At 33.5% G+C, this 12,767-nt stretch overlaps 1 protein-coding gene across 2 annotated transcripts in view; it reads right to left on the bottom strand.

The window, feature by feature from the left end:
• Nucleotides 1–1,803: 1,803 nt before the first annotated feature.
• Nucleotides 1,804–12,767, bottom strand: part of LOC115217874 (transcription factor iws-1) — a 39,030-nt gene continuing 28,066 nt past the window's right edge. The window contains exons 4-5 of one of the 2 annotated variants that reach the window (XM_036508042.1): nucleotides 5,401–5,513; nucleotides 1,804–2,324 (exon numbers count right to left, since the gene is read on the bottom strand). In XM_036508042.1, coding sequence (XP_036363935.1) covers nucleotides 1,995–2,324; nucleotides 5,401–5,513 — 443 coding nt within the window. In that variant the 3' untranslated portion in view covers nucleotides 1,804–1,994. The remainder of the gene's footprint in view (nucleotides 2,325–5,400; nucleotides 5,514–12,767) is intronic. The other variant, XM_029787588.2, reaches the window with a different exon arrangement.

Genomic DNA, 12,767 nt, shown 5'->3' on the forward strand with positions numbered 1-12,767 from the left:
ATGTTAAAAAGGAAAAAAAAGAAAATTAACACACACGCACACACACATCCTACTATGGAATTTGTCAATATCATCAAGATAACTTTGCAACTACAATACTAATTTGTTTTAATAACCATATAATACAAAATTATTCTCTGAAATGCTCTAAAGAAATTTAAAGAGAGAGAGAGAGAGAGAGAGAGACAAAGTATAAAAGTAAGAGAATTATTTAGTGAATATTTTAAGAAAGGAAAATAAAATATACAATCGATTAGACCTCCACTAGTGTTTGCTGAGGTCTCCTGGACAAAGAAACATTCTTGAAATAACACTGGCTCTGCTGTCAGGCCTTTAGACTCACAGTGAAGACATAGTTGTCTATAATTTCCTGGGGGTAGTGAAATTAGCAGTTTCAAATTTCATAACCCAAGTGGGTCTAAGAAATGATGGAAGAGGGTATATATTTCTTACACATGGCCTCCATATTTCTTTCAGGTGTAGTCAGTTTCCAAGGCTGGAAACCCGTCTCAAAAACCACACAGCCACACATACATACACACCGTTATCTTATAACTTTTCTAATGTTTGCATTTTATCTTTATTAAACTTTGAACTTCAATTTTAATATTTGCAATAAACAGGTATATATTATATATTTCCTGGCACATTAAGAGTAACACTTTAGTTTGCAATAAACGTGCGTGTAGATAGATATATATAGACATATACACACAGAGGTTTATTGCAAACTAAAGTGTTACTCTCAATGTGACACAAAATATGGCACACATGTAATAATTATAAGCTAACTTTTATCAAATTTCTTGGTGCTTATACAAAATGATGAAATGAATACTAATTTTCAAAAGAAAAATATTTACTTTAAAATGAAATAATAAAAAAACAAATTCTTATTCATATATAACTCCTTACATAACTAACTACCCAATCATTTACTCTCTCTCTAGCCATGAAGCCTAGTATGTGCACTCATCCAACACCTTTTATATTAACTCTCTTTATATGATGTAATGTGTGACTGGAGAAATCAATCAACATTTTTATCATCTATAATTATATAAGGATAGCAAGATAGGAATATCAATAGATTTGATATGTGCATTTCTCTCTCACACTTTACAATGTTGTTCCAACAACACCATTTTGAGGTGGAGGAAGTGAAAGTATGTTAGTTCTCGTTAATTCTGCAATATCTTTGTGCTACTTACTGCTTAATATTGGACTACAGAATTGTCCTAAAATCTCAGAATTCCACTTCACATTATGATATTAGAAATAACTTTGCTAAGAGCATGGAAGTTCTCATATCTTGTCATTGCTACTGAAGTATGACCATAGTCAAGACATTATGCAATGATTGGCCAGTTCATTTCATGTAAGCAGCAGCAGGACTATAAACTGGCATGGCAGTGTTCAAATCCTCTTGTAGGCCTAAAGAAATCAAATGGGAGGGGATATGGAGAAGAAGCAAACATTTGCAATTATTTCTTCCTGGAACTTCATTAAAGACAATGATCTAGTAGCGTTACTCATCTAACTACTGCACTTAACAGAAACCTTACTAATCCTTACACACAAATCTTGGTTGTCTGACTATTGACAATCAAAATTCAAGAGAAACTTTTAAAAAACAAAAAAAGTTTTCACCCCAATACCAACAGAAAATAAATTGTCAATAGAAAAAAGTAGATTTAAAAAAAGGAAAAACACAATAATCCATTTCAAATGCAAAACTGAAATTAGAAATTAAACATAAAAATATTTAAAAAAAAAAAACAAACAAAATCAACAAGAATCATAAATATTGTATGAATTATTTTAGTATTTTAATAAAACTGCAAATGATAATGATTGCAGGAAGGGGGGAGAGAAAAAAATTTAAAATAATAAAAATGAATAGAAGATTTGATTTATGTTGTCATGAAGTTGTTGGAACAAATCTATGTTGAGATATATCAAGTAATGAACGTTAATGAGTGAAAAAATAATATCTATTCTGTCCCAGCATTCTCTTCCTTGGAACTTTCTTCATTAGCTTTCTCCTCTTCTTTCACTTCTTCATCAGCTTCCTCTGCTTTAGACTCATCATTTTCCTTCTCATGTTCATCATTTTCTTTCACTTCACCGTCAGCAGTTTCTTCCTTGACCTCATCTTCAGCAGCAGCTTCCTCCTTCTCAACAGGTTCTGCATCCTCAGCTTTTACTTCATCAGCCTTCTCACCATCAGCCTTTACTTCTTCATCAGCAACGGCAGGTGCAGCATCTCCTGCTGAGGCAGCTTTCTTCTCTTTCCGCCCTGGTTTGGCTGCAGGCTTTGTTTCCTGAAAGCAAAAAGAAAACACAAAAACTGAATAATTTATACACATATATGTATAACACAAACACACACACATATGCAAAAGAGGTTTCAGTTTATGAACGAGAGGAAAAAGTAGCCAATATAAAAAGAAAAATATATCCTTTACTTGTTTCAGTCATTTGTCCGTGGCCATGCTGGAGTACTGCCCTTAGTCGAGCAAATCGAGCCTCAGGACTTATTCTTTGTAAGCCTAGTATGAGAAACGCCAATGTTTCTTTGAACAAAACAAACAGTTCAACTCCAACCCCAAAAGATCCTACCAAGAACTTAGCAAAAATAAAATAGACATCAATGCAGCGCCAACAGCTGAAGTGGAAGAATTTTGGAAAGAAATATGGTCGATGAAGGAACAACCACAGAAAAGGTCTATTAAAACAATGAACTCAACACCTGAACAACTCTGGACCCCTATAACAACTGAAGAGGTCACCCAGGTACTGCAAAAACTAAGCAACTAAAAGGCACCCAGGCACGATAAGATCCCCAGCTTCTAGATAAAATATCTGACAGGAACACACAAAAAGCTGGCTGAGAAATAATATCACAGAGAATGAGCAAGCATCTGGAAGAAAATAACCCGTTTCCAGAAGAGCAGAAGGGATGCTGCAAGGACTCATACGGCTGTAAAGATCAGCTACTGATCAATAAAGCCATAACTGAAGACAGCCGAAGAAAGAAGGGTCTATGTATGGCCTGGATCAATTACCGAAAGGCTTTTGATAGTATTCCCCACACATGGATCCTAGAAACACTAGCCATGAACAAGGTAGCACCAATAATTATAAAATATATAAAACACTATGAATAAATGGCAGACAGTGCTAGAGCTCCAGACAAAAGAGGGACTCATGAAAACCGAAGCCATCCCCATTAGAAGAGGAATATTCCAAGGAGACACGCTCTCTCTCCAATCCTTTTCTGCTTGGTACTGAAACCTTTATCTGACATGCTAAACAGAACTGGATGTGGATACAACTATTACAGCAAAACAATCAACCACCTCTTATATATGGATGATCTAAAGCTGTATGCTACAAATGATAAACAGCTGGAAACATTACTACAGACAGTACATGGATTTACCAAAGAAATAAACATGAAACTTTCAAAATACAAAGACCTGGAAATAAAGGTAACTCGAATGTGGAGTCTAAAAGCAGAAACAATTCCTATCACAGTGGGTGCATGAAAAAAAATTCAGACAAATACATAACAAAAACACCAGGACTAACAAATATATATAATATACAGAAAATGGCACTACTAGGCACTGTACACATCCTATGTAAAACACTTTCAATATAGTTACCATCACAACAAACCACAGCACATACCCAAGGCAGAGATGCGCTCATTAGTGCAGTGAAAGCACGTTATGAAAATAAGACTACTGAACAATAATAATAATAAAAATAATAATCCTTTCTACTGGAAGCGCAAAGCCTCAAATTTGGGGGAAGGGATTAAATCTATCACATAAAGGAATTTATACCAATGCTCTAATGATTCTGCCAGCTAAGTACAGGCACCAGACTTTTAGTAGACTAAACCGATCCTGATACTTGGGTGATACATTAATTTATTGACCTTAGAGAGGGACAAAGGAAAGTTAGCTTTGACAGGATTTGAACTGAGAATATAGAAAGGTGGAATGAATACTGCAAAGCCTTTTTTCTAACAATCTAATGATACTGCCTATCTGCTTCTCATAAGAAGGACTTCTATTATTGGCTGGTTTCTAATTTAGTCCAGAAGAACAAAGGCAGACATCTTGAGGGGACAGGATTAGCTAAAAGCCATCAACCCCAGTACTTGACTAGTACCTTATTTTATCAATACTGAAAAGGGCAAAGTTGACCTCAGTGGGAATTGAATCGAAATACAGAGCCAGAAGAAATGCCACAAAGCAGTTTGTTCCAAGCTCTAACAATTCTGCTTTAGTATAATAATGCTTAAATTTCAAATGCGAAGGGACATAACTCAATATTGTGAAGTATTTCAATCTGTCACTACTAATTATAATACTACTTACTACTTAGATAAACACAAGGCAAGATATTTGTCGGAGACAAGGAACAGTTGTTTACATTGACCCCCAGTACTTGACTAACACTATATCTTATTGACCTCAGAAGGCTGAAAGGAAAGTTGACCTGGGTAAAATTTAAACTCAGAATACAAGGCAAGTAATAACAAATGAGACTTCTAGAAATTCTGTTTTATAAATGCTTTTATTCCTATTTTGATGCATAAATTAATAGATCTTCATATCAGCATTCCATTGTTAAAACCCTAACCTTAATAATAATATTAATAATGATTTCTTTTATTTGCCACCTGAGCGAAGAATGAAGGGACAAAACAAAGACAGGTAATAATAAAAATAATGATGATGATAATAATTAATAGAACTAGTTTCATTCCATAGTTAAGGTTGTGTAAAGTGTAGGTAAGCAGAATATATTTTCTAAATTTGACAATTCTGAGAAGGTATAAAATTTTACCACAGAACGAGATTGATACTTTGGCAATTACATCAGGATTTGGATGCAAAATGATTCAACTTATCAGAGACCACTCTTGGTTCTAAGGTTTTTTTTCCTGTTTTTTTTTTTATTCAAAATCTTCTATAAAAATTTTGTGTTCATTTATGTCAAAACACCAATTTAATAAAAATTTGCGTAAAATAACCATGTCATTATCATTTTCAAAATTATTTGAAACAAAGGCATTCTATTTCAACAGAAATATAACAAATTGGTTGAAGGAACAATAAAGGAACATAATGTAAAATGGGGGAACATAACAATTTGCAATTATCTAAATATTTAACCCTATTGATATCAACCCAACTGAGGCTGTCCCTGTTTCTATGATATGAGCTTCCTGTCTTAAAGTGATCTAAGCTGCCTAATAGTTTAATGATCACAGTTATTTTACTAAAATTTTCATATTTTCAATACTGAAACAAAAGAAGTGTATTTCAAAAGAAATATAGTAACAAAAAGGTTAAAGAAAAAATGCTTTTGCTGCCTTACTTTTGCAGGGGTCGCTAATTTTCTGCTACGAGTGCTCTGTTCAGGAGTCTGAACACGGGATCTTGAGCGGGTTCTTCGACCTCCATTTTCATCTGATTGCAAAATTTTCTCAGCTAGAATGAAACAAAAAACAATAGATGTAAAATGACAAATATAAAAATAATTGTTTTATGGAAATAATTCCATAAGTTAATCCTTTTGATACCAACTCGGCTGAAACTGCCTCTGGCTCTGTAGTACAAATGTCTTCTTTAAAAAAGCTCTAAATTAAAATCTTCCACCAAACCTTAGTCACAATTTATGTTCCTAACAGTAACTTAATGATAACTAAGTTATTTCACTAAATTTTTTGTTGTATTTAAAATTAATTGAATGAAACAGAGCATCTCAACAGAAGTACAGTAACGAAAGGGTTAAACAAAATATTTCATATTTTGAATTCAGTAGCTGTAACATTCCTGACAGAAAACTGAAAAAGAGATGTACATAATGGAATTGATGGAGATTTACAGGTTACAAAAACAAAAAAAAAAAAAAAAAAAAAAAAAAAGGGAATTCACTTCCCAAATTTCAACCAATTGTAAGATGTAGCTAATTCTACACTTATCAAAGACACCTAGAATTCACCTGCGATACTTATAATTCAGAGCTAAAACCATTACCAATGATAATCCATTCACTCTTAGGTGAACAATGCCAAAATTATATCCAGAAGTTAGGACTTTCCTTGAAGATAACAGATAATTAACTGAGGGTCAGGTATCCATACCTCAATTATTTGGCCCTCAACAGCCCAGTCCACCAAGTCACAAATAGGTATCACAGTGTAGTATCTATTTTCAGTTCGGTGTACTGGGCTTGCCAATTACTTGAAGGGAAATGCACTTCTGACAGACTGATGTTCAATCTAGGAATTTTGTTTCAAGTGCAAATCTTGTATTTTCTTCACCAAGATCTGTGACAATACAGGTAACTGGTTAGAGTAAAGTGTCATGTAATATTTATCTGGTACCTATTTATAAACAAATGGATGGAGCAATTTATAGACAAATGGATGGTAAGTCAAATGAAAGATGACAGCATGACTACATATTTAGAAGCTTACTATGCAACAGCATAGTTTCAAATTCAGTCCCACTGCACAGTACTTTGAGCAAGTGTCTTCTACTATAGGTCCTGGCCAACCAATATCAATGCCTTGTAAATTTGGGAAATGAAAACTGCAGAAACCCATCACATATATTTGAGTGTCTTTCAATATCTCTCTCGTTGCTTAACAACTGGTGTTGGTTCATTTGTGTCCCTGTGATTTAGTGATTCAATATATAGTGACAACAAAGTACCATACCTAAAACAAGTACTGTACTTGGTGTGAGCAACAATAAACCCTTCAAGACAGTGCCCCAGCACAACTGCAATCCAACAACCAAAATAAAGAAAAAAAAATTTCAACTAGTTCATCTGCTTGTTCCATACAAGGCTGCTGGTGTATGTAGCTTCTTTTAGCCAGAAGAAGGTTCACCTCACACATAGTTAACGTGTTAACCCTTTCAATATCAACCCATCCATGCTCCTTTAATATTCTATTACATTTGCTTAAACCAAGTGTATTGAGTAAAAATGCCTTAAAAGAAAAGCTTTTATTCAAACAAAGTTCTGCTCGCTGTCTAATCTGATTGTGGCTGTTCACTGATGAAGACACGTCTTATATTAGATAAAGAGAGCATCCATCAATCAACATTATTTGATGCTGTGCTGTGCTTTCACATTCAATACAAAATAGGATTTCTATTTTTATCTGCTATTGTAGAAAATAATTAACAGAATATTAAAATTTGTAACAAAAAGCACTCATACTTACTCATTGAAAGAGACATTAAACCAGCCTAATAATTAAGTTTACATAGAGCAGTTCTTAAAGAATTATCTAAAAGATATATGCTGCTTCAAACACCAACAGGTTAAACAGTTTCTTTCTACATTTTTTATTATGGACTGCCAATTCACCACCAACTGCAACCGAGTTAATGTGGACCTCCAATCAAAAAGTCAATGGCTTTGATTTACTATTTAGTGTGCAGGGTCAATCTATTGCACTCCTATATGACTTAGTTTCAAAGGCCCCAACAGTTGCTGTACCAGAATTCCCTGGATTTAAAAATTAGTATTTTGCAAACTTGTAGTTTGAAGTTCAAGTATCTTCTACAAGTTTGAGAAAGCAACAGTGAGACTTCGTTGGATGTATTCTCCTTCAAGAACAAGGATGCTTGAAACTGACTGGATGTTGGCAGCAGTAGTTCACAATTCTACCTTCCATACAACAACCTTTAAATAGATATTTAACCTTCAACAGCTCAATCAATTTAGCAGTACATAGATGTCACACGAGAAGTCAAGCAAAGGTACAAGACACATCTGTAGGTAGCAGCAGTACTAAAATATTTTCAGTGTTTCAAAAGTTACCTAAAAAAGACTAGTACCCAATCCTGCAAATGAGAGTTCTCTGTCATCTCTTTAACCTAAAGAAACACGATTCATATCATCAGCTGCTATGGGTCCTAGTGATTTGGAAAAGTCAAAGGTTAGTGTGATTAATATTTCGCATTAATTGTGATGGAAGCTGATGTCTGAAGAACTGGCTAAAGTGATGTGGCTTTTCAGGAATAATTCCTGGGTGTCAAATCTGGTTTTATTCAGGATTGGAAATATTACATTGCAAGTTTCCATTCAATAGCATACATTTTTCATTTCTTAAAATTCCAAAACACAGTACTAAAAAATTCATGTTCACATTAAAATAAAAATATTTTTTTAAATCCATTTATCCATAGAACATCTTTACACGTGGGAATTACCAGGTACACCAGCTGGTATATACAAATATATCTAAACAATATATATATACAAAGATACATATACTTACATATATATGTATACATACATATACATTTATGTATATACATATGTATATATACATATGTACATATATATATACTTATACATATATATATACATATGTATATTTACATATACATATATACACATAAATATATATACATACATATATATATTTACATATACATATATACACATAAATATATATACATACATATATATATATGTATATTTACATATACATATATACACATAAATATATATACATACATCTATATATACATACAAATATATATACATACATCTATATACATATACATATATATACATACATCTATATACATATACATATATATACATACATCTATATACATATACATATATACATACATCTATATACATACATATATATATACATACATACATCTATATACATACATATATATATACATACATACATCTATATACATACATATATATATACATACATACATCTATATACATACATATATATATATACATACATCTATATACATACATCTATATACATACATCTATATATACATACATCTATATACATACATCTATATATACATACATCTATATACATACATCTATATACATACAAATATACACATACAAATATATACATACATATAGATACATATACACACACACACACATATATACATATACTTATATACATACATTATATATATATATATATATATATATATACACACACACACACACATATAGATATATATAAACATATATGTGTATACATATATATATATACACACACACATACATATGTACATATCAGGTCGTCTCATAAGTTGTGTCCGATTTTACCTATTTTAAAATTGAATATAAAATAAAATCGAATTTTAGAATGGCTAATGGAATTAAAAATTATTTTTATGCATTTGTATACAGCTAAACTAATTAAATATTTTACAGAATAATAGAAGTAAAATTTCTTTGATTAAAACCCTTTCTAACATGGAAGTATCCAAAGAGCATTTGAGGCACATAATGCTTTATAAATACAAAAAAGGAAACTGTGCAGCCAAAGCGACTCAAAACACACACTCAGTTTATGGGAAAGAATGCCTGAATGAAAGAACTTGCAGAAGATGGTTTGCAAAATACAGAGGTGGAGATCTCAGCCTTGAAGATCGAACAGAACGTCCAGTTAAGTTTGATAATAAGCTCCTTGAGGTATTACTTTAAGAAAATCTTGCATTATCAGTTGAAGAATTGGCAATAAAGCTTAGTTCAAACCATACAACTGTTCATTTCATCTTCAACAACTCAGAGAGGTTCCTAAACTTGGAAAATGGGTGCCTCATGAATTGTCCGAAAACAACCGCAAATCCAGAGTTGACATCTGCTCTTCTCTCCATTCTCGTTAACTCATTTCACCCTTTTTTTGGATCGACTTGTGACTGGTGACGAAAAATGGATCTTCAATCGAAATGTTAAATATCGTAAACAGTGGCTTGGTAAAAGGAAAAAAACTCAACCACAACTGAGAAGGGAACTTCATGGGAAAAAGGTTCTTCTATTTGGTGGAACTGCAAAGGAGTAATTCACTTTGAATTGTTACCACCTAATGCATCAATCAATGCCCAAGTCTACTGTCAGGAATAAGAGCGTTTGAACCAAGCTTTGAAGAAAAAAGACCCGCTTTAGTGAATCGAAAAGGAGTGATGTTTCATCAGCACAATGCACAACCCCACACTGCAAAGATCACATCACAGAAGATTGAAGAGCTTGGTTGGGAAAAAGTCCCCACCTACCTTATTCTCCCGACCTTGCTCCGACTACTATTTGTTTCATAGTTTACAAAATCATTTGGGGGATATAACTTTCGCGAGCCAGGAGGTTGAAACTGACATTTCAGAGTTCTTCACTTCGAAACCAAAAGAGTTTTACATTGATGGGATTAAAAAGCTTGTAAATAGATGGGAGGAAGTCATAGATAATCAGGGAAAGTACATTGATGATTAAATTTCAATTAAATATAACATTTGATCATAGTTTTCTTTATTCAATATTCGGACAGAACTTATGGGATGACCTGATGTATACATATATACGCAAATACATAAACACACACATATATATATATATAGACATACATAAGCATATATATATATACACACACACACACAAACATATATATCTAGCACCCACTACACTCATGGAGTGGTTGGCATTAGGAAGGGCATCCAGCTGTAGAAACTCTGCCAGATCAGATTGGACCCTTGTGCAGCAATCTGGTTCGCCAGTCCTCAGTAAAATCGTCCAACCCATGCTAGCATGGAAAGCTGATGTTAAATGATGATGATGATATATACTACATACGTAGAAAATTGGTGTGTATTTGTTTGTGGCGTTGTTAAGCTAACTCCTACATCATTTTATTGATTTTGATGAGACTTGACACGTGAGTAGAACTCATGTCTGGAAACTTCATGACATACTTAGATTGTTGAAAAAAATCAATACAGCCCTGGAAGGGACCTTTATATCTACCTTATATAACTACTTTTCCTTTTTTAAGCACTGAATGGAAATAACCCATAACACCTGTACAATATTTTCTTTAAACACTCAAGGGAAATAAGCCATTTTATTGATTATGCTCGATTACTTCGAATAATAATTTTCTTTTGGTGTCCTATTTCTAATTTTTGCAGACAATATTACTATCATAGTTTGACATGCAAGTAGAACTCACAACTGGAAACTTTGTGACATACGTCCATTGTTGAAAAAAACTGATAATAGGGCCCTTCCAATGGATCCTTCTATCTACTACATATTACTAATATTTTATTTAAACAGCCCAAGGGAAACAACCCATACCACATGCAGATTTTACCCATACATATATATATACACACACACATATATATGCATACTTATATATACATACACACACATATATATATGCATACTTATATATACATACACACACATATATATATGCATACTTATATATATATACACACACACATATATATACATACATACACATACATATATGTTGTAGATATTATATATATATACACACATATATATACATGTACACTTATACATATACATATGTATACACACACACACACATACATACATACATTTACATGTGTCTCTAGTCATTTATTATTTGCAACTAGTACATGAAAACTTGAATAAAATATTCCATTCCTGAATCCCGTATAAATACCGGAAGCTGTGCTGTGCTGGCCTACATTGTATATCATGGTGTCACTACTTACCCATGGTTCAACTGAACCGAAATAAACCTTCAGCGGCAAAAGTCATCACTGACTAATGTTAGCAAAATACAGCTGGCTGCAGAAAGAAAATATGTGCTTCATAGTATAGGTCAAACATTGTCAATTGGTCAGCATGAAAGCCATGAAACTTAACATTGTAAAAACTCTGTCTTTGCAATGAGACATGACATTACAACAGGCACAGGTCTAAGTAGGAGCCTTTGACAACTCAAGTGTTTATTTTAGAAAGAACTACGTTACAATATTTAAAAAAAAAAGAAAAAACTTTGGAGATTACCAAGGAATTTCAAATTCTTGCTATTCAAAAGCAAACACTTCCCCCCTATCACACTTCACTCCATACACACTCCCTCCACTCAGAGTAACAGCAACAATGAAAACCTTGGAACTCAATAAAGTTCCAGTGTATTGTGGAAAAGGACTGACAATTCAACTGCTCTTATTATCAAAAGATAAGGACTTCTGATAGTTATCATCATCAGGTAAATAAGATAATGTGTGAGTGGGGGAGATAGATCATCATTTAACATCCGTTTTCCATGATGGCATATATTGGACAATTTGACTTAAAACTAGTAAGCTGGGGAGCTACACCAGGTTCCAATCTGATATGGCATGGTTTCTACAGCTGGATGCCCTTCCTAACGCCAACCACTCCAAGAGTGTAGAGGGTGCCTTTCATGTGCCAGTTACAAAACACTGCCATGACTGCGACCTCACTTGGCTTGACAGGTCTTCTCAAGCACAGTATATGTTGCCAAAGGTCTCGGTCACTTGCCACTGCCTTTGTGAGCCCCAAAGTTTGAAGGGTGCTTTTCATGTGCTGGTTACATGACAGTGACATTGGCCACAACTACGACTTCACTTAGTTTGACAGATATTCTCAAGTACAGCATATCCCCTAACATTCAAAGGGTGCTTATCACATGCCACCAGCATGAATGCAACACTGGCATCAGCCATAACTACGATTTCTGTTGGTTTGACGAGTCTGTTGCCAAAGGTCTCAGTCACTTGCCACTGCCTCCTTATAAATGTATTTGCTGTATGCTCTTTTTCCATGCAAGTATAGGTTAGAAGAATTCATTATGATTGCTTTACAGCTGGCTGACCTTGTTGCTTGCTCATACACTTTTACCTACATAAATTTGGTTAGCCTGA

This window comes from Octopus sinensis, linkage group LG12, assembly GCF_006345805.1.
Source record: "Octopus sinensis linkage group LG12, ASM634580v1, whole genome shotgun sequence".
In the NCBI taxonomy this organism is placed as follows: Eukaryota; Metazoa; Mollusca; class Cephalopoda; order Octopoda; family Octopodidae; genus Octopus; species Octopus sinensis.